This window comes from Camelus dromedarius, chromosome 10 (genome assembly GCF_036321535.1).
Source record: "Camelus dromedarius isolate mCamDro1 chromosome 10, mCamDro1.pat, whole genome shotgun sequence".
NCBI classification, from domain to species: domain Eukaryota; kingdom Metazoa; phylum Chordata; class Mammalia; order Artiodactyla; family Camelidae; genus Camelus; species Camelus dromedarius.
The window spans coordinates 23,354,423-23,381,588 of NC_087445.1; the positions used below are offsets into that span (position 1 = coordinate 23,354,423).

Sequence of the window (27,166 nt, forward strand, 5' to 3'; positions counted from 1 at the left end):
ATGGAACCAGGTCCATTTACGTGACGCACAGCAAGCCAAATGCTGACATGCTGAGGTTGGCAGCAGAAAAAAGGTTCACTTGCGGGTAGCCAAGCTAGGAGACGAAAGAACAAGTCTCAAAATGGCCTTCCCAAGGCGCGGGGCTGGGGTATTTGTTGGATAAAGAAGCAGGGTGGTCTGAGGCATGGGGAGCGTGGGGAAAGGTGATTGGAAATAAGAAAAAAATGCAGTTAATTGTCATTCTGTGCAGGTGTAACTGAGCTACAGGCATCTTCTTGGGATGCATGTTCAGAAAATGGTGGTGTTTTCAAGTTATGAGGGGGAGTTTTGCACCCTCTTACATAAGGAGGTCACCAAGCAGACATTCACAAGTGCCCTGTTGGAAGGTCAGTGGTCCTAACCAGTCTTAACCGGTTTGAGCTTGAACTGGGCACAGCTGACTCCAACTTCCTGAAAAGACCTTGGCAAACATCTTACTGTTTAGGCTATGTGCCACTTGGAGGACATACAAGTTTTTGTAGCAATAGTTAAAGCAAGCTTGATCAGTGAAGGCAGGTTTCAGATTTAATGAGTCTATCTGATGATTACTCTCTGTTTCAAAACTGCTCACATTAACTATTTTGGTAAAAATTATTTCAAATCTTTCCTTTTCATGTACATATACGCACATTATTTTAGATCAATGGGATGACATGATTGTGATTCTATAATTTCTTGATTCAACATGTGAATTCTAATTTTAGAATTTTCAGAAAGTTAAAAGCATGACTGAAAAAACAAATTAAAAAAACAAACAAAAAATAAAAACATGACTCTAGAACAAACATACTGTGAGCACATGTTTAAAAACATATTTAATTCGTTAATAAGGAAACCAGTATATAATAACACTGGTTCAGAGGAGCAGAGGAGAAACATATGTATCTATAGCCCTATACAGCACTGAATGAAAAAATATAAATTGAAGTTGATAAATGGATGTAAAGTCAGTTAATGTACTTCAGGGCAATAAAACTCTAACCTTTGAGGAAAACTTTTCTACTGGATAGAGTTTGCATCTTATCAATTATTTATAAACAAACATCTAACTGGGGCCAATCATTAGTAAATTGTAAGTCAAATAAAAATTACAGAGAGCCTTATGCTCTTTAGGCAGGATTATAAAATAATGCTCTAGTAAATATATTAAGAAAAATTATAACACATTAAATATTGACCCTAAGCTCCTAAATTTTCTAAAATATAATCGAAACACTGTTGAACAAACAGTTTTGTTAGGATGGACTATGCTCTGTGTCACCAAATGATTAACATGGTTACAAACAGTATTTGTCCTGCAGGTGGTCATGTCTCTGAATCCGCAAGACCTTTGAGGCAGGAACCTGGTGTTGACACTCAGTGCATTTTTCAAAACCATCTAAGTGAGATTCTGATATTCTACTAATTGTTTTTGGACTGTAACTCAAAACTTTTCCTGAAAAGTGTTTGGGGAATATTAATATAATTTTTTTCTTATGTAAATGTTGGCTGAAAAATGTAATGAGAAATATGTATATTCTAAGAAGTTTGGGTGTTTAAAATTAAGAGGCAGTCTACCAAAAAAACAGCAGAGACATTTTGGCAGGGCATCTCTTTAGTATATTCTGAAAATTCTTCTCTCCACTCCTGTGTTCGCCAACAGTTTCTCTCCCCGTAGGTAAACAGTGTATTCTGTTTCTTCTGTATCATTCCAGATTATTCTCTGCATAAAAAAGTAATTAACGTATCTAAAGGATGGTGAATGTGATACTTCCTGTTGCCTTTTGGTTTTGGAAGCCCCAAAGACCTAAGAATAAAACAGTGAGTGCAAAGGACCTGCCCCTTCCTATTCACAGACGAGGCAGGAACTAGACCATCTCTTAGCACATGCAGACAGAGTGAGTTCCCAAATCTGCTTTGTGACCTTGGATTATTATCCACTTCAAAGTGATGCAAGAGAAGGCTGTGAATTCGTTAGAGGTCATTGGAATAATATGAGTAAAGCGGATTCTAGGAGACAGAATTGTTGTGTCCTCTGCAAATTCTCCCTGACCCAACTCTGGTGAGGAGAGAAGTAGGGGATGGAGGCTGTTCCTTCCTTTCAACTCAAAGGAATTTTCAATAAAATGACTCAGAAAACTTGATAGGCAGCCACCTGAGCTGAAGGACAGAGGGAATGGTGTCTGTCTATGCTGGGGGAGGTCTAGGTGAAGTCTAGCTGGGGACTCAGCAGGAAGGAAGGGCTTCATTAGAGGTGAGCTGCCCATCCTCTGATGTCAGAGGCACGTGTGTGGTTCTCAGACACCATTAGAGGAGACACACAGAGTGACTGTAGGTTGTCTTTAACAGAACCTTCAGACATTCTCCAGGAACACCTGGGGAGGTGATGGATCTCTCCCCACTGCCCTCCCACCCCTTCCCCCATCAAAAGAGCATTTTCTATAGGCAGCGCTGGGGATGAGGGAAGCTAAAATTCATACCTGTAGAAGTCACCAATCAGCAAAGGCCCCTTGTGACAGGAAGGATTAAAATTTGCCCACAAGGAGGGCACCAGTACTAGTCATATAAAAGCTTTTGTGCTTTTATATCTGTCATTCCAACCTTAGAGGGTTCCCACATTTTAAATTTTTATTTATTTTTATTTTGACTTGAAATGTATTTGACATATAACATTGTGTAAATTTAAGGTGTACAACCGGTTACTTTGATTCATTTGTATATTGTAATATAATTGCCATTGTAGCAATTGACAATGAGCACCTCTATCATGTTATGTAATTATCATTCCTTTTTAGTGCTTGGAATAATAATTAGTTCTAGTCACTTAGCAAGTTTAATGATTGTAATATAGTATTGTTGTCAATATTCATTATATTGTGCATTAGCTCTCTGGGACTTACTACTCATTGCAAACTTGTACCCTCCAACATTTCTGTTCTGTGAGGGCCCCAGATTGTAGCTAGTGATCAGGGTAGGGAGGAAGAGTGAGAAAGAGGAAAGAAACAGGCTGTCTTCTCTTTCCCCTCTACAGAAACTTGGAATGGGGTGGAGGGAATTTTAAATTGAATGACATGGATTTTTATAATTATTACGCTGGACTAGACTCTAGTATATCTCTGAGTAACGTTAAAAGCTATGGTACCTGCCTGAGATTCCAGAAGACGCAGTTGGAGAGAGAATTAAATTGCTTCCTGATCATACCTTATTCTTTCCTGCCTGTTTGCTTTATCAGGCAGGACAACGGATCGGTGAGCCCCTCCCTGCTGGCCAGTGCCATAGTCAGCAGGCAGGAAACAACACTGGGTGAAGCCTCCTGATCTTTCTTTTTGAGGAGCAGGCATCCAAATTCTTGGTTTCCCACCAGGAAATAGATCTGGCTGTGGTATCACAGGGGACTCAGAATGGAAGGGAAGAAAGCTCTAGCACCCGCAGAGAGTGAGAAGAGAAAGAGAGGCCAGTTGGATGAAACCAGTCTTGATTTCTGAAGTTCCTTCTTGCATTGGTGCCTCTGCCTGTCGTGGTGTCCAGGTCATATTTGCGGGTCCTTTCTACCTGTCTCTGAATCTAGCAGACAGCTGGCACCTGGCATCTGGGAGGTGGCAGCAGGAAGAGCCCTCTACCCATTCATAGAATATTCACTCGCTGCGGTGCAAATTGGCTCAGTCTTTCTGGAGAGCAATTTAGCCAAATCTGGCAAAAGGCCTGCAGTGTTTATACTGTGTAAGAGTTAGGATTAGGTCCAACTTCAAAAAACCCAAGACCCGAAATAACTGTAACAAGATGGAAGTTTATTCCTCTCTCAGGTAAAATTCCAAGAGTATGTGGTCCAGCGCTAGTGCTTGCTGGAGCTCCAAGAAGGATGTAGTTCCCTTCCAATCAAGAACCAAGATGAGAGAACCCATGTTCCAGGCAGCAGGATGGAGTGTATCCAATGAAGGATGTGTCCCATGAAGACAAAGGGCAAAGGTCACAGAGTATATGTGTCTAAGGAAGGGTCCTAGAAGCTTCCACATGAAAGTTTTGCACACACCTCATTGAGGAGACCTCAATCACATGGCCAGCTGCCCAGGAGCAGTGGAAAAGGCAGTTGATTCCAGGTGAAGAAGTATGTAGCTAGAAATTTTGGAAGAAAGGTGAAAGAATATTGGAGAATAATGAACACTGTTTTGCGCCTTGCTTATTTCACTTAATAATGTATGTTGGAGATGACTCAGTATCAGTCCTTAAAGAGGTTCCTTACTTTTATGTATTTTATTTTTAAAGGCTGACTAATAATACTCCATTATGTGGAAGGATCACAAGGGATTCAGCCAGTCCCCTGTGGATGGACAGTTAGATAGATGTCAAGCTTATAGTCTTACGAATATTGCCACAGTGAGTAACCCTGTGTGTAGGTAGTCTTACGTATATGTGAGTATGTCTGTAGGATAAATTCCCAGCTGTGGGATTTTTAACTCTGCATCCTCACTGCTTTTCAAGGAAGATACGCTAATTTTCCCATTCCCACCCACAATGCTTGAAAGGAGATTGCTTAAATAGCTAGGAAACAGCTAGAAAGATAGTTCTGGAATCAAATATGCCCGAGTTTGAGTTGGATTCTTTTCGAGCCTCTGAAGAGTATTGAATTATTATTAGTTTTTAGTCCGTTAATTTAGAGAAACACGAACAATAAACACTCCTTCCCTTGTGGTGAGCGGCTGCTGAAATTTCAGTTCAGCTCTTTTCACCTTGGCTGGGCTGCTTGGAGCTGGCCGCACATGTGCATGGTTCCAGGGTCAGCCAGAGATTTGGGCCAGGGTTTGTACTCCCGGAAGCTGGAGCTCCGCATAGAGGGAGCCCACTTTCCTGGATTATCTTCACTTCACTTTCCTGGATGTCACGTCTCAAGGTCCAGCTGCTGTGGTTGCCCTGAACTCTGACCTCAGGTTCTTTGAACCAGTTAAACTGCACAGGCTCTCCTCAGGCTAATGCCATAAGAAACAAGAAAGCCACGAAGTTCTTTCTCAAGTATGAGACTCCAACAGCCTTCTTTGGGTCTTCTCTTCAGTGTAGTTACCTACAGGAGATACTTCTCTGGACCTATTTCAGCATTCTTCACAGTTTGACATTTCTGATTTTTCTGGATCCCTTGTTTATGAACAGTGCCACAAAAATACATTTTGAGTCCACCACAGGTCTACTTTTCTAAAGGCTTTGGTATTGTCAGATAATGACCAAACATAGAGCCAGCGGGGTCGGGGGTGAGTGGTAGGGGAGTTCACACATTTCTGGGGTATGTTTGTCCTACTAAAGCAGATTTCCTACTCTCTCCAAAAAAACAGCCTCCAGGCCACAGTTATATCCTTTATAACATACCTTTCAGAAAAAGGGCCTTAACGTTAACATGTGACTTAGGGCAGGTCATCTAACATTTCAGAGCCTCAGTTTTCTCATCTGTAAGACCTAAGCCCTGCCTACCTCACAGGGTTGTCTTGAGGGCTTAGGAGGCAATAAAACAGTTCAGACGCACAGAAATAATACTGTGCCGCCCCTGACCCCAGCTACAACTGCTGAGCTGAACTAGAGGTTCCCAGGCTGCATCGGACTCCCATCACCCTGGAACCTACCTTTCAGTATTTAAATGTTTCCAGAAACCAATGGGGAATTCCAAGTCAGCTGGAAACATCAAAAAGCAGTGACAGTATTCAGACAGTATAAAGTATAGAGAATAGCATAAATTATTTCACCATAAAAATTGTTTTTTCCTTCTCGCATATTAGCTAGTGTGACATTTGGGGAGAAATTACTTGAGATACCCGGTAATTTCGGACCATGTAAAATCACCTACTTGGCTGATTCCAGTCACCACATCCCACTCTGTCATAACTACAAGTTAAGGAGAGCTTCCTTCACTCCAACTATTAAAGTCCCAGGATCATAGTCTTACAGACATGGAAAGTTATGTACTTTAACCTCTCATTCTCTATTTGATAGCCGCAAAATAAAAAAGCTGAAAGAACTGGAGTAGACTGTTCAAAGGTCACAATGCCTTTTAGGTCTCAGGGGTTAGGAAATGAGGCTCTGCTACTGGTGGTCCAGTATCTGTGCGGGAGTCAGGCTCACCTGGACCAGTGAGGACTCACTTCTTTTGCACGTTGGTCAATTGGACAAAAATAAAAATTTATGAAAGTGAGACGAAAGTGGCTTTATTGAATCACACAAAAATAAAGCTACATTCTTACCACTTAGATTGTTTTCCTTACTGATGGAAGAATAGCAAGGAGAAAACAGTCACAGCTTTCTGTTTGGATAAAATGTCAGTGTTAGTCCTTGTGTGCGAAGTAGCAACACAAAAGCACTTTCCTAGTTTTTCCTCTTGAACCGGTAGTTGTGGGCTCTATCTGGCAGGTAGTCTGCTTGTGCCTGAGGGACTCAAGTTACTTGCCATGTCTGAGAGCAGTGGTTCCTAAGTCATGGTTCTTGAATCATCAGCGTCAGTCACATTGTTAAGCAGACCTCACCCCAGATTACCTAATCAGAAACTCTGGGGACTACAGCCAGCGATCTGTGACTTAACAAGCCCGCTAGGAGATTCTGGCGCGTGCTCAAGTTTGAGAACAGACTTTTTTGTTTGGTGCATTGCTTTAGAGACACTTAGAATTAATTGCTGCAGTGCTAAGTCAAAACTGATTTTAGAATTTAGATGCTACTATGTGCATGTCTTATGGAGGAGGTTTATATCTGTGACTCCTTCCCTGGGTGAGTGCTCTCAGTAGGCTACTCCAATCCAGCCCTGGCCAGAAGTTGCAACTACTTTAGCTGAAGGCAGTGGAAAGGAATATGGGAACCCAGAACGTCTAATAACCCTTTGAATTAGGTACTTATACGTTTAGATTTAGGATTGTTTGTTACCAACAGAAAACTCAATGTAATGGTGGATTAAATAAGGTTATAATTGAAATTAATATAATTAATAGTAATTGAAATTAACATAATAGAAATCTGGAGGTTGGGAGTCAAGAATTTATATGGCAACTCCACGGTCATCAGGAATCCAGACTCCTTCTGTCTTTTTGTTCTACATTCTAGTTTACGGGTTCCATTCTCAAGGTGTTATTTTATGGTCCAGTAGGGGAGCAGGAGCTCCAACCATCATGTCTGTAAAAGGGGCAAAAGTGCCACATGCCTCTGTTCAGTCATTTCCCTTTAAATAGTCTTCCTGGAAGTCAAATATAAAATATTTCATTGGCCATAATTTAGTTATATTAGCCATTCCTAGTGGTAAAGGAGCTCTAGAAAATGCAGTCTTTTAGCTGGGCACCATGCTGCATTATATAAATCAGGTTCTCTTACCAACAGAACAAGGGGAGGATGAACAGAAGACGGCGATGAGCAGCCTCTATCATAGATTCCTTATTTATTCTTGTTTTTAAATCCTCAAGGCGGCACTCTGAGGTTTTGTATTGCCACAGTTAGTCTCTGTTCTGCTTTTCTCTTCTATGGGTCTCTTTTCCCTCTTCTGAAAAAATGAGATTAATCTAATTTAGAGAAATATAGTGAAAATAAGTAGGAAGGTGGTTGAAAGGATTGTATATGGATGTGTGTGAAAAAAAGTGAATAAAACTGATAAACAGGGCAGAATGAACGTTTACCCAGCTCCAGAGGCCTAGGGCATGGACATTCTTAAGGGAGGATTTCAGCCTCCACTAAATGAGGAGTTTTTTCCCCTAGCATTTAAACCTCTCCCAGGACATGAACTAATTCCCTTTAGATCGCTAAGGGACTTCTAAGTGCTTAGCTCTTGTATAATTTTGAAAAAATGAGTAGGCATTAAAGATAGTCATCATGCCTGCCACATTATCCTAAGAAAAACAGTATTTACTTTTTAGACTTCATGTAATTTGCGTTCTTTAACCTCCCTCATTATTACTGGTTTTCTCTGTTTAAAAAAAAAAATCATTATGCTAAAGCATTGGTGTTATAAGATCTAAACAAAATGCTCTGTGTACTATGAACTTTTTTTACTTTCATTCCACTCAGTAACCACTTATTAAGCATCCATTAAGTGCTGGGCACTGGGAGTTTCTTGTAGACACAAAAGGTTCTTGCCCTTGTGGAGCTTACATTACAGTGTGCGTGTGGGTGTTGCTGTTGAGGGAGATAGACTATAAGCAAGTAAGCAGATAAATGAACAAGATATTTTCAGAGAGTGTTAAGTGCTAAGAAGGCAGCAGGAAGACATGGTAGCATGTGACTGGGAGGGAGGGGCTAATTTAGAAGGGGAAATTCTCCTTCTTGAGCCAAGATATGAATGTGAGACAAAGCCATTGACAAACCCATGACTAAAATGATACGAGCATCTGAAAGTTTTCATTTCTAAATTCAAAACCATTGTCTTTCCGACTACACAAATGATGAAGATGCAATTTTTATTTAAATCAAGTATCAACAGAAACCCTTATATCTGCTAAGGGTAGCAGGTTTAGGAATACTAAAGATTAGATTGTCTGCAATACTAGATTTCTTTTGAAACCCAAACAGCTCCCAGTAAATTTATCTTCAGAATACAAAACATTCAGACACTGCTCTTGCCAAACCCTATGCTAGCTTCTTTTGGGAAATGGAATATCTGACTAATCTCACTTGACTGATAGAGTACAACATTACCACCAAACTGGCAAGGGGAATTCTGTTACAAAAATGAATCCATTCTAATTATTCTTTGAGAAGGGCTGTTTTATATCTGTGATTCATAATTTTGTAGAATCACACATGTGCAAGAAAAGAAAGTTTGCATCTGCCACAAGCAAAGGAAATCTGATTAGATGTTCCAGTGGCTAGAACACACTTACTCATTCAGTGTTCATCATTGGCTCTCTCAGAAATAGGAATGTTGCTCATCTAGTGACATGAATTTAAAACATACGAGGCTTCAGATTTGATCCCTGTTTTTTTTTTTTTTTAAAAGCTACCAAACTATAAGAATGGTTTCTGAAAAATTAAATGTGATTCTCATTATAACATAATCATGTCACTGATTAGAGCCAAATTCTTCTGTGTCTCTTCAAAATTTGATGACTGGAAATTCGAAAGACAACAACAAATCACACAGGCGTGGAAGAAGCCACCAACAAATGGTTTAATGTCAAAAAATGTGATATTAATTTAGGAGCCAATGAACTTTAAAAAATGAAATCATGCATGAGTAATACAGAGTAGATTCTGGACCCAAACAGGAAATCCAGCCTTAGAAATTTAAGCATAAATCAGGAGGTTGAGGGAGAAGTGGAAACTTACAGGGGTATTGGAATTAAATGACCTCGAGGTCCTTTCTAGCCCCACATATCTAATTCGAAGAGCACTTAGAAAACAAGTTAACTTGTTTTTAAAAATGGCTTTATTGAGATATAATGTACATGTCCATAAAATTCACCCATTCTAATTAAACAGTTCAAGGATTTATAGTAAATTCAGAGTTGTGCAATCATCACCACAGTCTAATCCATTTTTTTTCATGTTGTTTGTGGGGTAGAAACCATTTTATTTTTCTAGGATAAAGGTCCATAGTGAATCATTAAAATTGCAGAGGAAGTTTCAAGGATGCGAAGGTGACTCACTGAAAATGTATACAGTAGACATGTGCAGGCTGCTGCTCTTCTGAAACAGATATGGAGAAAGAGTGCCAAGGTGGTGGCTAGAGGCAGTGCAGAGCAATGGTTACCAGCCACACCCTTGAGTCAGACTGCCAGAGTTCAATTCTGGCATCCCTACTTGCTTAATAGCTGTCTGATGTGAAACTAGTTCCTTAAGCTCTCTGAGCCTCAGTTTAGTAATCTGTAAATTAACATTACTTACTTCATAGGGTTATGAAGGATAAATGAGATATATATGAAAGAGGCTCAGCATAGTCCTGGCACATAATACTCAATAAATGTTAGCAATTTTTATAACTGTCAATGAGCCAGACACAAGACTGCATGCTCTGTGATTTAATGTGTATGACATTCTAGAAAAGGCAAAATGATCGTGATAACAAGGAAAACAAGCAGATTAAGTGGTTGCCAGAGGTCAGAGTTGGGGAAGGAAATTGAAAGCAAAGAGACACAGGGAACTTTTGGGGAGTGTTCTAAGTTATAACGGGGATGGTGCTTTGTAAACATTTGTTGTCAAATTACAAACTTGGTGAATTTATTGGATGTAAAATAAAGCTGATAAAAAAAATCTTAAACATATGGCTTTTAATTTTCCAGTTGGATAGTTCAATTACTTGACATGTTAGTTGCAGGAATCAATTTCTAAACTAAGCCAACAAATGTTTGTTGAGTGCCTATGACTTGCAAGGCACTGTTCTAGGTGCTGGGGATATAGCCTTGAAGAAAACAAACAGCACCCTTGCCCTCATGGAGCTTATAGTTCAAGCACAACTTAGGCACGTATGTTTGGAGTTACAAAAGGGGTCAGTGTGACAGGGTGTTGGGAGGAGTGGTAGAGGAGCTCTAAGTTGTAAAAATGTCTTTCTCGTGGTTTTTCTTTTGTTTTTCAAATATATACAGAAGCCACCACAGCGTCCCTGTATCTGAAGTTGATGTCCTTGACCCAGTGTCCGGGCAGGTAGAATGACAGAGACCTTTGGATGACCGGTGACCTTGACCCAAGGCTGTCCTCTGGCCTCACCATCTGCGAGACGCAGTGTGCACCTGGCAAGGGAAGGGGACTGAGATTGGCCTAAAGGCCGGTGGACGCTTCCATGGGCTGCGGGGTAGCGCGGTTTTGACCTTGGCCTGGTTAACCCGGCGCGCTCTTGGCTCCAGGGCGGGGCGCAGGAAGCAGGTACTCTCAGGTACCTTCCCAGAGGGTGGGCCAGACCCGCGAAGCCTGCGAGTGACTCCGCCCACGGGTGACTCCGCCCACGGAATGACTCCGCCCACGGAATGTCCCCGCCCACGTGGGTCCGAGGTGGATGCTGGCTGGAGGCGGAGACGCGTTGCGGGAACTTGATTGGTTGCTTTGGTCGGAGCCGCGTAGGGGGCGGGGCGAGTCCTTAAGGGGAGGAGCTTGCGGTGAGGCTGGCCGCCCGGCGTCGACTCGGGAAATGGGTGCTCTGCCGGTCTGCAGGCGTCGGGGGCGGGGAAAACGCTCTCCTCTGCGCGCTGGCCCCGCCCCGGAGCCGGCGGGAGCGCGGGGCCGTCCCCTTCCTTGCTGGCGTTGGGCTGAGCCCCGAGCCGAGAAGCAGAGTTGTCCCTGAGCTCCCTGTTTGGTTTTTGGGCGGTGGCAGCCGGAGGAGGAACATGGCGCTCGTGGGCAACGGAGCAGAGCTGGAAGCGGACGAGGTACCGGCCGGTGGGGAATGTGGGCACTGCCCTTGGAGCCCGGGAGGGATGAGTGAGCCCAGTAGGGACGGCCAAGGTCCCGCCCCCTTGGTTCCCAGCCTGGGACAAGCAGCCTCCCGCCTGGAGGAAGAGACAGGGGTTGCGGGTGGGGGCATCTAGACTTGGAGGGTTTGTCCCTGCGGGAGCTAGGAAGGTTTCTGCGGCGCTCGGAGCCGAGGCGCTGCCGAGGTTCTTGACGCCGGCATCGCGGGGTCGTGGGGATCGAGGGCGCCACGTCCGGTTCGCGGGTGAATGAGTGAGAGCGCGCCGGAGCGCAGGAGCCTCAGCACAGAGCTGTTCTGAGCCTCTCTCGGGACGCCTGGGCTTTATGAAGTCTGACCGTGAAGTCCCGACACTGGCCCTTTGGAGCTTGTGGAATCGTCTCTAGACCTGGGAGTCTCACCTTCTATGGAAGTTTCCCGGTGGCAGAACCTAAAGGCTTGCAATCGATGAGAGGAGGGGGACAGACGGAGGAAGAAGGAGCCCCTGGGGTGTCTGCGCCAGCGGACAGGGCAGGGCTGCTGAGGGGCTGGATGGCTGGGAGCCCGGAACAGCAGCCCAGGAATTGGTGCTCTCCCCGCCGTGCACGGAGCCCGGGCCTTTCCCGAGCAGTTCTCCAGTGTCGGTGGTAGACGAAGGGAAGTCGCTTGGAGAACCGACTCTGGCCTGCAGTGGTCTCAACTGCCTTTAAATAATTAGCCACTTCCTCCTGTGGCTGGCGCGCCCGTGTCTGAGCACCCCCGGGCTGGCGCGCAGGACCTGTTGATTTATTGACTGTTCCTTTGAGCAGTTGGCAGCTCCAGAGAGGCGCGCTCTCTTGCGCTTGAAGTTGAGACCGCCAGCAGCCGTAGCAGCAGTAGCAGCAGTAGCAGCAGCAGCAGCAGCAGCAGTAGCAGCAGCAGCAGCAGCATCCACAAATCTGCCATTTTACCTGACTTGAATTTTACAAATCGCTGCCTGAGGAGGCTTAGTTTCAAATGATGCAATAGTGGAAGATCTGGAGTTGGTGGGTTAAGATTCCTGCCCATCTGTTCACTGTCGGGAAACTCCTGACAACGAATACTATGTTTTAAACGTAGCCCTTAAAATAAAAAGACAAAAACTGAGCTCCAGCCCTTTTACACTATTGGCTGACAAGAGGACAAGCCAGACTGTCCAGAAGCTTCCTAATAGCCTGTCCCTTGCAAGGAACGAGGGTCTCAAGACCACAGACCAATGAGCTAGAGTTGCTTACCAGCATCTATTTATTGTTGAAAATGTTAAACTACACATAAAGGCAAATGATGAAATAACATATTTGTTGCTGTTTTTATCTGTGACAACCTTTCTTTATAGCTTTAGGCTCTCTTTTTGGTATGACTTAGAGCCAGCTTTTTTCATTCCTTCTGTCTTGGATCTTTTTTGTAATCAAGGTTGTAACACTTTCATGGTGCTTTGACCATACATGCACTCCTTTCCTCAGAAGTTTTTATGGCTCCCTGTTGTCTGCTAAGTATCTGTGTTCTTGACATGCAGGGCTCTCCACACTGTGGTGTCAGTCTGATGGCCCAGGCTTGTCCCCAGCCGCTTTTCTACATATAACCATTTAGTTAAATCAGTGGTATGCCTGTATGAAACAAGGAAACAAGACTGAGAGTAGCTGGTAAACGTGGAGTGAAATTTTTGAATCTCCGGTTTTCTTGTTGAAAAAGATTTGCTACACTTTGGGCTATATAATTGTCTAGACTAGGACATTGTTGAGAGAGAAAGGGGATGCTGTTAGTAATTAACGCTTGAACAATAGTTGTAAACTGGGACTGTCTTGGGCATATTGAGACATATGGCTACCCTAGCTGTGCCCACTGCCTGCGAGATGAACCGACTGCCACGCGTTTGCTCGAGAAGGAAGGCATTAGCTCTGTGGGGGAAGTTAGATTACAGAGCCTGGCACACAGGTGCTTGGTAAAGACATATCTGTTGAATGAATGGATGACTGCATAAAAAAATGATGCTTAATAATTTCTCAGTTTTTGCCATATCTTTCATTTGTTTTTTTTTTTAAAAACCCTGTAACTATTAGGCTTATATTACATGCTAGATACTGTACTGGTCTTAGGAAATGAGCAAAGTACAAACAGAATTTTTTGTTCATGCCAAATCCACTTTTGTCCTTCTTGGTGCACTATTTCCATTGGAATACATTTTGCAAACATTTATTGAACATTTGCTTTGTGCTTAAACTTGGCAGTTGCCTTAGAAAGAGAAGACAGTTTGGCTCTCTCTGATGCTCAGTCTGGGTCGGGAGACATGACATGTGAACAAGAATTCTAGAAAAGAGTTCAGGGCAGGGTAAGCATGTAAGAAGTAGAACGTTGTAGACTGGGTTTAATTATTTGTAGAAAACCCCTCTCTTTCATTGGACTGAAGCACTCTACCATGCGCGCTGAACACCCTGCTCTTCAACTTACTGGGTGTGTGAAACTAAAAGAGCTAGGAAGCTTTTCAAACACTTAATATAAATGTGATAGTTTTTGCAGCCACTATTTGATACTCTAGGAAAGTGAAAGGGGACAGACTGGTGTAGTTGAAAAAGTAGTAGGTTAGGAATTAGGTGACCTGGGCTCTGAACTGTGTCACTAATTTGCCCAGTAGCCATTCATTCATTATGTGTGCAAACATCTGACTGTGTTATATGCCAAGCCCAGTGCTAGCTTGGAGATACAACAGTGACCCAGACTGACAAGGTCTCTAGCTAGTGACCTTGACTGAACCAGTCTCTCAATCTCTTAGGGCTTTATAAAGTTTCCTCATCTGAAGATGGAGGGGCTGCATGAGCCCTGAGTGTTCTCTCAGCTCTAAAAGTCAGTGCTTTTGGAGGTGGGGTGGGGCTCCTTTTCTGGGAGAAGGGCTAATAATTTGGGAATCCCTTTTCTTTCAAAGATGATGGTAGTAGAGGGGCCCTTATGATAGCTATGGGATGGAGTGTTTTCTTAGGTAAACTGGTTGGTGTGTGTGTTTTGTTTTGTTTTTTTCCTGTTTAGGTGCTGGGAGGATAAATGTAGGAACACAGAGGTGAGGGCTCACAACCTCAAGGATGGCAAAAATTGGATCTGGAGGGAGGCAAAAGCATCTTAGATGTTTCAATGGTTTGTGGTCCTTCAAAGCTTGGTGGACAAAATCTTATTTCTTAACATTTAAATTTCTCATTGGTTTTTCTTGGGTATTACACAAGCAAAGCTGACATCGAGTTCATGGAAGACATATAGAATGTATGCAAGGTGAATACTGCAAACCTATGGCAAGTAGGTGGCTATGACTAGAGGACTTTCTGTGCATCAGTTGCTTGATTTTGAAATCCTGTCTCTCTTGGTGACCTCATATGTATGGGCTGCCATTAGCTGCCTTGTGAATGTTGTTTCTGTTTGGTACTCACTGCTTTGTGTGCGACTTTGGGTTTGAAAATTAGATGAAAATAATTCATATTTTATTATTTAATCCTATTAAAGTTATCCAGCCCACCAAAAACTATGTCAAGTATTGAAGAGAGAAAATATCAGTGTCATCTGATGAATATCTAACAACTAGATAAGTTAAAATTTATATTCTCATATGAAACAAAAGTTAAATTTACTAAAAATAACTTCTAAGAAGATAATTTTTAAAATTGTTTTACCTTTGCTGGGAAAATAACAGTTTTGGAAGTCTTTGAAAAATTTGGTTACATTGTTATTATTATGTAGAAATTGCTAATTTTTATAAGTAATTTGATATATTACATTTTACTTTAAAATTATTTCAAAAGTTACTCAGCAAACACAGTTATAAAATTTAGTGTTAATTATTTTAAATTTTAAAGTTTGACTTAAAATTTTTGTTGTCATTCTGAACCCATTATTGAATAAAAAGAGTAAACTTTATACTTGCTCTTTTTATATATAAAGCACAGGATATATCTTGGTGCTATTGAAATTTCATGGTAGGGCGTGGTTTGTGGTTAGGAAAAAGTCTAAAAAAGGGTCCCTGGGTGGAGGACAATAATAAAGACAAAGTTGAGAAACACTGAATTAGGGAAAGAAATGGTTTATGTGACAGATGCTTTTGTGGCCTGCTTTTTTGGCTTCAAGATTTTTTAGGTCTAATTCTGACTTAGAACACTTCCCCACTGGCATTGGAGATGAAATTTAGATAAATTTGATAGCTGCAATTTTCTTAGCATCGGATTCATTCTTTCATTCTGTCTATATTCACCGAGCACATCCCCAGGTGCTGGCTGTCTTCAGATGCTGGAAGTACACACCGGGACAAGATGGCTTGATTGCTCTTGAGGACCATACCCTCTAGCAGAAGACCCAGTTGCACAAGTAACCAGTTCTGTCTTTGGGTCAGGGTAGTTTTTGGGTAGGAGGGCCATATATTGTCACTGCAGGGCACTGAGAAATTCACTGTGGTGCTTTCGGTAATTATCCCAGGACAATTGGTACCAACAGGGATAGGTAGCCATTGGGGCTGGCAAAGACTTTAAAGAAGAGGTGGTATTTGAACTGGGTCTTGAAGGGTGTGCTGGGCGCAGCATTAGCCTGGGTGGAAGTTGAGATGGGCAGGGATGAGAGCACACCTTGGGTTCAGTAGGGTGCTTAGCAAGTGGGGAGAGGAGCCTTTGAGGGCTGAGACCTCTTAAAATATGGGGATCCAGAGGGTTTTTTAACTAGGCAAGAGTGATAGGATTATTTATTTTAGGAGGCTAAATCTGGTGAAGTTGTTGCAGCCAGATTGTGGAGGCGGCAGCAGGAAGGGCAAGAGGCTGTTGTGACAGTTAATGTGGGAAGTGATAAGGACAGAAGAGGAGCAGAGGTCATGGGATTGGAGAGAGGCGGCCAGAATGGAGGGACTTCTCAGTGACAACATGGAGAAGGAATTGGCTTGGGGGCCTGTTTCCTGGTATGGGGGCGAGGGAGGGAGGAGACCTTCCCAGGAAGAGGAGTAAGGTTCAACCCCACCCCTTCAGGTGGGTGTGGAGAATGGGGAGGGACTTCATGCAGATAAACTCACCCCCGTGGCTCACTGTGACTTTCCTTCTTAAGGGAGCGCAGCCATTTGTTTATGAGTGGATGGATTTGGGCAAGGTTAGGAAAGGATGTTTGTAAATTGGTTCTGCAGGTGAGTGAGAGGAAGAAATAGCGTGAGTTTATCATCAGCCTGGATGCCAGCTCAGGTTAACAAACAGGCAATTTTCCTGAAATGTTCCTTCTTGAGTCTTTTGAAAGCCCATCTATTCTGGGAATACTACTTTCTCAGTGAAACTTGCCCTCATTTTCCGCTCTCGTCCCCCCGCCCCACACCTCCTTCCTCCCTCTCAAGTCCAGTGGTACAAGCGTGCTTCTTTAGGCAGGAGTCAGCCCTTCCTTGGGTTGGCTGCTTGCTGTCCTAGCCTAGCTCCCTGAGTGCAGGTGCTGTTACTAATTATCCACAGTATGAACCGATACCGTAAATTCTTGAGGCTCATGGCTTCCGTCTGGCTGTCTGTTGACATCCCCCAGCCCCTAGTCTCAGGTGCCCCAGGGGGCGAGCTCAGGCGGGCCTCCTGAAGTCCCTCTGTGGCTCATTTCCCAGGAGATGTGAACCTGGGGATGCTCCTAGGCGCTGTGAGGCTTCCTGGAAAGAGCTTCCCTTTGTCAGACCTCCCGCTTGTCACCAGCTGTATCAGAACTCCCCTCTTCCATCTCTGTGCTTAGTGGGAGTCGGTCACACACCCAGAGCCACTCTGGCCAGTCGGCCATACCGGTCAGGTCATCACCCCTCTCTAAAGGGACTCCTCTCCTGGTGACTGCCTGGCAGTTCGTAAGGCCATTATACATCTTATGCACTTTATTTATTTAAAGACTGGGTGTGTACTGAGAGCTTTACGTGCTGGGATCTGTGGACCTGTCCCCTTGGTCTTGCTGATACTCTACTGACCTATACATAGGCTTACATATTTTAAAATATTTTAGTAAAATGATGCACTATATATTGTTGGGTTTGATTGTGGCTAGTGAAGGAGGTTATTCAGTCTAATTGAATGTGTTGGGTTTCGCGCTGGGTGCTCCCACCCTGGTGGTCCAGTAGGGGGTGGGCAGGTATGTAAAGAAATCCTCTGACCTGAGCGCCTTGGGGGAGGGATGGCAGGGTGCCTTGGGAGCACCGAGGAGGCCGTCTCACCTCGGCGGGGGGACGGGTAGCCAGCGATGGCTTCCTCGAGGAGGGCACTTCTTAGAAATTCTGCCTCTTGCAGGATGGGTAGGTGTTAGCCACATAGAAGAGAGTTGGGGACACAGGGAACTCTAGTAGTGCCTCCCTGGGAGAGGGAATAGCAGGCATGAGGTGCGGAGGTGAAAGCGTGCTTGTGGTGCCCTGGGTGGCAGGAAACGGGGCTCGAAGGGTAGGAAGGGCCGTTCTAAGTTTTTCATGTAAAACTGGCTATCGTGGTGTTCATTTAAGGGATTCAGCTGAGGAGAGGGGTGGCATGGTTGGTGCTGTAGGAAATGGGGCTGGGAAAGGAGGCTCTCTCTGGCAGTGCAGGGAGGCTGACTGACTGGAGGGAGACAGAAGGTGGGGAGGCCAGTGGTTTTCTGGTGTTCCATTTTGTGGAATGACTGTTACAGCCCACTGAAGGCCCACTCTACGCAGAGGTAGCTCGGTGCTGGGATAACCTGGTGGGTAAGACATGGTTTTAACCCCTCTGGAGCTGGCGATCGGGAATGTGGACACAGAAAAATCACTCTCACCTGGAGTGGAGAGGCGTGTCTGGAGAGAGTTTAAGCAGAGCTGGTGCTCCCAGGAGGAGGAGGGGGAGAAGAGAGGGCTTTCACAGGGGGTCACTCACCCAGGAGATCCCGGTACGGCGTCCCCCGCCCCAGCTCAGCTGACTTGGTTTCCAGACCAAGTCTTTACTGCCCAGCTGTGTGACTGAACCCTTTTGGACCTCAGTTTCCTCTTACATAACCAGAAGGAAATGACATTGATGATCTGTTTCTAAAGTTCTCGACTTTGACATCTGCCGTCTAGGAGGTGATGTTTGATCTGGACTTTGAGGAGGGGAATTTCAGCAGGCAGCCCTGGAACAGATCACTGCCTCATTCCTTCAGGCCGACGGAGCAGCGGGGGGAACTGCTGAGGCCCGGGTGCAGCCACGGTGGAGGCTGAGCAGAGGGTGTGCAGGGCTGTGCGGCTGAGGCAGGAGGGCAGTGCTGTGTGTGTGCCGGCAGAATGCTTTGAACGCCAAGCTAAGGACGTTTTGTTGTTGTTGTTGTGTATGTGTGTGTGTTTTTTTTTTTTTTTAATTTTCTTCTTTGATACATGTATCATCTAGTATTTGGGGCATGTGTTTCATTTTTTTTTTCACTTTTTTTTTTTTGATGAAGGAAAAACGGTGATCCAATTTCTTGGTTTCGCTTTCTCATTCCGCAGCCCCATTTCCAAAGTACTTAGTTTTAAACTGATGACTGTAAACTGTGATGCAGTGCTGAAGAGACAGAAAATCAGGCATGTTTGAGTAAATCCGAAGGCTGTGTTTCGTCACATAGACTCTTGCCCTCGGTTGAGTTCTCAGACGCGGAACCACCCGGACCCACGACTCTGGAATGGTCAGCAGGACCTGTAAGGGTTTCTCAGAGGGTGTCCTCTGTCCTCTGCCTCCTTCTTTAGAACACTTTGTCCCAGAGTTCTGGGGTTCCTGGTCTTTTTTTCCATGTGTAAGTCACAATCCTTCCACTCAGAACTAGAGGAGAAAAACGTCAGTCTCTCTCATCGTTTATCAGGCCAAATGAGTAGGATCTTTTTGAGAGGATGCCGGCAAGACAGATGACAGAGTGGGAGAGTTCTGGAGAGAGGGAATGAGGCTTGATTCCAGAAGCCTCTGCAGAAGCACTCAGATGTCATCATCTATGCAAAATCATTGCCCGGGTGCTCGTTGTTCAAGCACAGCTACCCCTGGGTTGGGTTCTGATCCAGGCTTCTCCTCGTCTCGTTTGCTGTGTGACCTTGGGTACGTTATTTAACTTGTCTCATGCTTTTTATTTGATCCCTTCCTGTAAGGTGCACGAAGAGGATGAACTAAGAGTCTAACTTTCCAAAGCACCTGGCACATAGACACACCCTCAACATGCTAGTTCTCGTTCCCTTAAGGTGTTGCTGCCCCTGTTCATTATTGATGGGTTTGATGAAGAATCTGTTTTAGTGCGTCCAAGCATACCTTATTTTTGCAGTCTGTAGGGAAGAAACTTCTGCAGCAGTACACATCCAAGCCACAGTCAGGAAGTGACCAATCCAAGGTCACCCAGCTTGCTTAGGCACAGGATCAGTGTTAAAAGCCAAGCACTATAATTTTACATTCAGAGCCCTTTGCACTTTCTGAAAGAACAGATGTAGCCTCCTTCCTGCCTGTTTTTGTTAATAAAGTTTTATTTTTTGTTAATAAAGTTTTATTTTTTGTTAATAAAGTTTTATTGGGACATGCCCATTCATTTAGGAGTTGCCTATGGCTGCTTTGACAGGACGTCAGAGTTAGTAGCTGGGACACAGACCCAGTGGCCCACGTGGCCTAAATATTTATAGATCCTTTATGGAAACAGTTTGCTGACCCCTGTACTAGGTGATTTCTAGGCTCTATGTAAGTTTGTTTATGAAGCATTGTAAGCTTTAGGAATTAAATTTAATTGCTCCCTTAATACTCATATAGGCATGAAAAGCTAGGGAAAACTAGAAATCTATTTGACACATCCCGTGAAGTGCGGTGGTACCAGTTCTGGAGTCATTCGGACATGGGTTTGAGTCCCTGCTTCTCTATGTGCAACCCTGGATGAGTTAATCTCTCTAAGCTTCAGGTTCTTCATCTGTCAAATGAGATATTAGAACCTACTTCAGAGGGTTATTGTGAGGGTTAAAGCCCTATAAAGTGCTTAGTATATGGGATGCAAACGTTGGTGCTTAGCACCATTATTATTAAGGCTGCAGGATGCGGATGCTTGATGTTGTTTTCCCAGCCAGATAAGGAACTGACCTTGTAAAAAGGTCGGCCCATCCAGGGTAATACGAGACTCCTCTTCCACCTGGATTCCTTGAGGATGAGGCAGAAACCTCTCAGGCTAACCCCTGGACTCCAGCTAGGCCAGTTCTTACAATCGTCACACCTTTCCCTCCCTGAGGGCAGAGGGGAAGCCACTTATCACAAAAGGGAGTATAAACATGGGCTCAAAGGGCCATCTGTTTCAGCAGAACAGTGTTCATGTTAGTCAGCAAGGGACTTGGCCATGCCAGTAATATTTTCGAAATGACATTTGCCCACCGACACCTGGTGCGTGGTGACATCTGGTTTCTCCAAACGTCTGGCTGTGTGGGATGGTCCCCTCTTCAACATTGGTAAAAGTCATAACACTCTTATGACACTTTTATAATGCCACAAAGCACCTAGATGTTAACAGGAGACTATGACCTGTAATAGGTATGTTTGTGTTCGGTCACTTAGTATAGGAGGTTCAAAGGTAAAGGAGGTGACAGTGTGTGTAGGCGTGCGCTCCTGCACCCTGGAGGTTGCTCTAGGGTTCTTGCTCTGCCCCAAAGCCGTGTGCCATGCCAGACTACTCTTTTTAAAGTTCAAGTCCATTCTCGCTTTGCTGCTTAAAATCTGTCTCATTGCTTTTGAGGTAAAATGCAAACACCTTAGCCTGGCATATGAGGCCTTAGTTAGGACCTAGCTCAGTGGTTCTCACACTTTTACGTGCGTAGGTAACCTGGTTGGGGAGTGGGTGGCTTGTTAAGATGCATGTCCTTAGGTCCCACCACCAGCCATTCTTCTTCACTAGGTCTGGCGGGGGGTTCCCAGGAGTTTGCCCTACTAACTGGACCTTTCTCATCAGCCATGTTGAAGTGCTTGGGGCTCCCCTTCCACGTGCCATCGCCACAGGGAGGCTGCCTTTCTCACCACTCAGCTTTTTCATACGCTGTTCCCTCACCTGGCTGATTCCTCCTCATCATTTAACCTTTCTCTGGTACCACTCCTCCTCCAGCCTTTCCAGATACTCCCTCCTTCCCTGCCCTCCAGGTCCTCAATCACCATTTAGCATTCCTGGCTGTCTCCAGGGAGAAACAGTCCTCTTGGGCACGCACGCACACGCTATGACACCTAGCAGGGATAGGATGTATGTGCCTTGGTGTTCCAGAAGGAAAGGGTGGAACTTTCCCTGCACAGAAAGCAGTGAGGAACTCCCTTTAGTGCTTGCTAACAACACGCTCTTCATCCTCTCAGCTGGGAAGAAGAATTTACCTCTGTAATCTATTAGCATTATCTCAGTAGTCTTTAAAAAAAATCCTTATTGAGGTAACATTTACATGCCATTAATTCACTCCTTTAAAGTGTACAATTCAGTGATCTTTAGTAAATTTACAGAGTTATGCAGTTGTCCCCACAATCCAATTTAAGAACATTTCCATTGACCCCTAAAGATTCCTTGTGCTTCTCTGCTCTCACGTCAATATACTTTTCACCCTTAAATTAATTGAAAAGTTAAAAATCACAAGCATAAAATAGAATTCCCCAGGCAGAAGTAAAAATGAGGGGCCATTATATATGATGGGGACAAAGCAAACATGTTAGGCATTAAAAAGCAAGACTGGAGAGCAGAGTGCCTTTGGGTTCAGAGCTGACTTGGCTCTTATACCATGACATCACCAGAAGAGAGGCTCGAGGGCTGAGTGAATTACCCTTGTCCAGTTGAATAATTTGTCCTGTTTGCAATAAAGCAGAAGAGGTGTACTGTATACAAGTGATGGTTTCCCCTTATTTTCTAGTTCATTCCCCAAGGCAGAGGCTACTTAACTAACACATTTAGCTTCCTGCTAGAAAGACAAATAAGCAGGTGCATTTCTAAGACATTAACAGTTGAAGAAAAGGGACTGTCACCCTAGCACACGTCTTAAGTAGGACAAAGAGTCAAACAAAGTCAGCCTCTTTTCGGGCACCCCTGAATTTCAGATTTGTTATGTCTGTTCCTAGGAAGGCAAGTGGGCAGGAGGAAAGAACATGGATGTGCTTGTGGGTTAGGGGACGTGAACTGGGTTCTGTCACTTGCTAGCGCTGTGACCTTGGGCAAGACACTTAATCTCTCTCTGAGCTTCAGTCTGCTCATCAGTGAAGTGGGGGATTCCAGTGGCCACCTCACTGAGTTGCTCTGCGGCCCTGGCACTTCACCCTGTCATACTATAAATGCATCGTTGCAGCCATTCATTTGAATAACAACTATGTGTAGATTTTGCTTTCTATCAGCATATAAGGATGGCTAGAATTTTACAGAGCAGGAAAGAATCATCATAAGATTATATCAAATATTGCAACGAGCCATATTGAACAATCTTGATACTAAACGCTCATTTGCTGAGGTTAATTTTAAGATCTAGTTTTGGGAGGGAAATTTCTTTTTCTAGTTCTAAAATACAAACAATGGTAAATGTCCTTGTGGACAACTGATTCAAGCCAAATAATCAGAGTCAAGACGCTGGGAGCCATAGCTTCCTCACTCCCACAGTGGGAAGAAGTGAGGTAACACATGCGATCTAGCTGGACTCAGTGGGGAGCATTCAGCAAATGAGGATGAGTATAATTTAGTCACACACTTAGTGCTTTTAGAAGCCTGGGTGTTCATATTTCTAGCAATTTGCTTGTTTAGTAATACATATGTGCATATGTGGTATTTCTCCCAACTCTTAAAAATAGGAAACACTGAGATTTGTGGAATTCTTTTTCAGCAGATGTCAGGCAAACCTGCTCTGGTTTCATAAATAACAGAGGTGACTTTACTAAGGTGTGAGGCCCCACAAGTCCCAATCGTATTGCTCATTTTATTGGATATTCAAAAAGCAGGTCTAGAGAGAATCATTTTTTTCTTCTAAAGACTTGCCTGCTTTTACCTCCCTTTGTAGTTTATGGTGGAGGAGGTTACATTTTAACTTAGATTAGAGTCCCTCTTTTTGAAGTACACAGCCCTGTCCAAGTCAGAACTTTAAATCTGCATGCCTGTGGAAGCAGGTTTCACATGACAAGAGATTAGGCTCACTAAGGGACATGTGATATGCTTAAACAAACTCTTACCTCTTTGCTAAAGATCAAAAAGCATTCCTTTCACTTGTGGCAATTTGGTGACAATCATCTTTTCCATAATTATTTTAGGAGCAAACACGAGTGTTTGGAGGGAACAATTTAAAACAGCAGAACTCAGCCAAAAAACCCCCTCCCTGTGCCTCACCCTTGATTTTCCCTTTCTGCCTCCCACAGCTCACCCCTCTTTTGCTCCTACATCTCTGTCATCAGGTAGTCCTGTTGGATCTACCTTCATAAACCTCTTGGGGGGAAAAAACGCCTATACTGATTATTGGAGAAAGACTGTAAGTGCAAGCAAGATCTTGTTTTAAAAAGGTAACTTGAAACTCCAAGAAAGCACTTGATGTTTTATATGCTTGTAGCAAATTGATGTTTTAATTGTAGTTGTATAGAAAGTATTAATGCATTTATGTATTTCAGAACTTTCACATGTTAAATGTGTAAATACTAGAGTTTTTACAAGCATGTATACACTGTGCTAAAAGTCACTTGTGCTATAGCTCCTTACTGCATACTGGCTCCTTCTCCCCATCACCCCCGTCTGTCTCCCCAGGCCACACCACCATCTTCTCCTCCTGCATCTCTGGGAGAGCATCCTCACTGGTCTCAATGCTTCCGCTCTGCTTTCTGCAATCCACTCTTACCCTGCAGCCCAAGGGCTCTTTTACAAACAGTAGTTATGTTACTCCGGTGCTTCAGACTGTTGATTTAGGATGGAATCCACACTTCCTCCCTCTTGCTTTCCTCCTCCAGCTCATCTCCTGCCCTCTTCCCCTTCGTTCCTCTGCTGTAACCTCCTTTCCAGGTTTCTTAAACACGCCCAGTTCTTTTCCACTGTAGGGCTCCTGCGTGCATGTTTCCCAGCCTGCAGCCGGCACCAGGCCTTCACGTGATCGGCTCCTTCTCAACTTTCCATCCTCGCTTGAAAGATCAGATTCCAAGAGCAGCTTTCCTTGGGTTCCATCTTCAAAGCTGCTTTTCTCTTCTCTCTATTACACATCTTGTCTGCTTCCTCATAGATATGGTCCCCATGTGTATTATCTTGTTTGCTTATTTTCTTCTCTATTATCTGTCTCACTCCATCAGGTTTTGGTGCAGGAAGCAGAAGCTGCTGTAGGTAGTTTAAGTAAGAAAGAGTATAAGAAGGGAATTTACAACATGCTCAGAGGGGCTGAAGGTGTGCCTCTAGGCTGAAACCCGGGGGATGCCCCTCAGTGCTGGCCAGAACTGAGTCCCCGGGCCAGGTGCTCATATTCTGTGGCTGATGATCCTGGAGTTAAGGGTTCCCAGCGCTTTGCAGTGGCAGTGAGTCAGGGATCAGGAAGCCGAATGGAGAAGCCTCTGCTGCCCCTGTCTTTCATATGCTGGAAGGAGGAGACAGGAGGCCGAGCCCTGCTGTTGAGACAACTTCAGTTTCCTCACCTTACTTGACAGCAGCAAAAGTCAGAAAAGGGCAGGAAAATGACCTCAGCCTTTTGGATCTTGTACCGGTATCTCTCAACGGATGTAACCTAATTCTCAGCCAGAGTCAACTCACTTCCTGTATTGCCACAGATCTCTCAGGCTCTCAAGAGCTCCTATCTCTGTGAATTGTACGGCAGTTCCTCAGACTTCTGTTGTGATCCACCAAAACTCCACTGTTTGTTCTGACTTGCTCTGTTGTTTCCAGATGTGTCTCAGCTTCTTAACTTTGGAAGTTCTTTAATTTCAGATTGGCTGCATATTTTTGCCAGTTTTCTCAATAGATAGCTTTTTCTCTTAATTAAAAAGGACTGATTTAAGGAGACTGAGTTTTAGAGGTCTGCACCGTTATCCTGACACAAATGCCAAAGGTCCTTTCAGTTCTCCAACTATTTAGATCAACTAAGAATTAGTAAGGAAACTTAGCTTCAGATGGCAGGACATCAAGCTGACCCTTAGTATTCTCTTTTTAATAAAGTCAGTTTTTTTTTTTTTTTTAAATTTGGAGTAAAGGTAGATTTATTTAGAGAGATACATACTGTCTAGAGTGCAAGGCAAGAGAAAGGCAGGGAAAGAGGTGTGGGGGTTGGGTGCTCAGGTTAAAGTAAAAGTAGGTACACACTCTGTAGACAGGGTGCGAGCCGTCTCTGAATGGGAGGGAGCAAAAAAGGGCCAAAGTCAATTTTGTAACGTATGTGTTTCAATTATGTAGGTCAGTGGCTACATACCTCAGATTTCCTTAGGGGAATCAGGTAAATAATTGAGTCTTATTGCTAAAGTTTAGATATGCCTTCGCCTTTTAAGATTCCTTGGCAAAACAGAATTCTCATAATAAGCAAGTTCTAGGTGTCAGAATTTGCTCTGAGGGGGTATATAGTGAGAAATGTAAAAGTTGCCTAGACCAAATTTGGGACAGTTTGAGCGCCAAAAGGACAAGTAAGTAAGGACAGTGATGTATTATTGACTATTGAAAAATAGGTCTCTTTGAGTCCACATGAGTGATGACTTAACTAGACAGACAAATGGAGGAGACAGGAGGGTTTTACTTTCAGTGGAATGCCAAAGGCCAACAGTAAAAGTGGAAGGAGAGCTGGACGTGGGAAAGTGGTGCTGAGCTGTCCTAGTGAAGACTGAGTTAGGCAGTCTTCATCCTAGGTGCTGAATCTAGAGACAAGTTTAGGGGAGGACCATAATATTTATCTGGTCTTACACCATCTCACTACAGAATCTTTGTTATTTGCAAGGCAAAAATGGTAACTATGCAGTGGGAGAATCAGACAACACCTTGACCAGGCGATCAAAATTAATATTGCCAGTGGGGGCAGACAACACCCGGGCCTCCGGATAGAAATGACCTGACAGGGACACAGTGTTCCTTCTGTACTAGTCTAACCTGAATCTGATCACAGGAAATCAGCAGAGAAACTTTAAAGAAGGAAGTTTCTATTTAAAAAAAAAAAAAAAAGGAAAAGAGGGCTGTACTCTCCAAAAACATCAGTGTCATAAAAGACAAAGAAAGGCTGTGAAAATGTTCCAGATTGAAGGAGGTGAAGGAGATGGGACAGCTAAATGCAGTAGCTGATCTGAGACTAGTTCTTGTACTGCAGGGAAAAATGCTATAAGGGAACACTGCTGGGCAATTGCCAAAATTGGAAATGGACAGCGGTTTAAAGTCAGTAAATTTACTAAAGTGGGTAACTGTACTTTGGTTATGTAAGAGAATGTCTGTATTTTTAAAAAATAACACTGACACATTTAGAGGTAAGGGTATATGTAATTTACTCTCAAATAGTTTAGAAATTTTTTTTTTTATCTAGATAAAGAAGAAAGGAAAAGGAGATGGGGAGGGAGAGGGAAGAGCAGATTATAAGGCAAATGGGGCAAAATCTTAACACTAGATAAAGCTGGATAAATGCACACAGTCTTTCTTCTTCTTATTATTTCTTTCTCATTATTCTGTAAGTTTGAAATTGTATCTAAATAAAAAGTTTTTAAAAAAGTTCTCTAGAAACTGGAAGTGCTTTTCACTTACCATGGGCAGGAAAGGATCTGGGTTATGAAACAAATTTAGTTGTACTGTTATCTTACTGTGCTTTTTTTCTCTAGGTATGTTGGATCTGCTTATCTCAGAATAAATACTTTAACCTTTTAAATATTGTTCAAACTGTTCCTTTTTTACATTACACAAAAAGTACATAAAAGCATTCCTGCTGGAAAAGATTTAAATCAT

General features: G+C 43.6%; 1 protein-coding gene across 4 annotated transcripts in view; it reads left to right on the forward strand.

Moving 5' to 3' along the window:
• The window catches only part of TTC39B (tetratricopeptide repeat domain 39B), a 198,622-nt gene that overhangs the window by 58,725 nt on the left and 112,731 nt on the right, over positions 1-27,166 (forward strand). For 3 of the 4 annotated variants that reach the window (XM_031449696.2, XM_031449698.2, XM_031449700.2), the window contains exon 1: positions 11,000-11,327. The exons of the other annotated variant lie outside the window; for it this stretch is intronic. In XM_031449696.2, coding sequence (XP_031305556.1) covers positions 11,286-11,327 — 42 coding nt within the window. In that variant the 5' untranslated portion in view covers positions 11,000-11,285. Of the gene's footprint in view, positions 1-10,999; positions 11,328-27,166 lie in introns of those variants that run through there. 4 annotated transcript variants of the gene reach the window in all.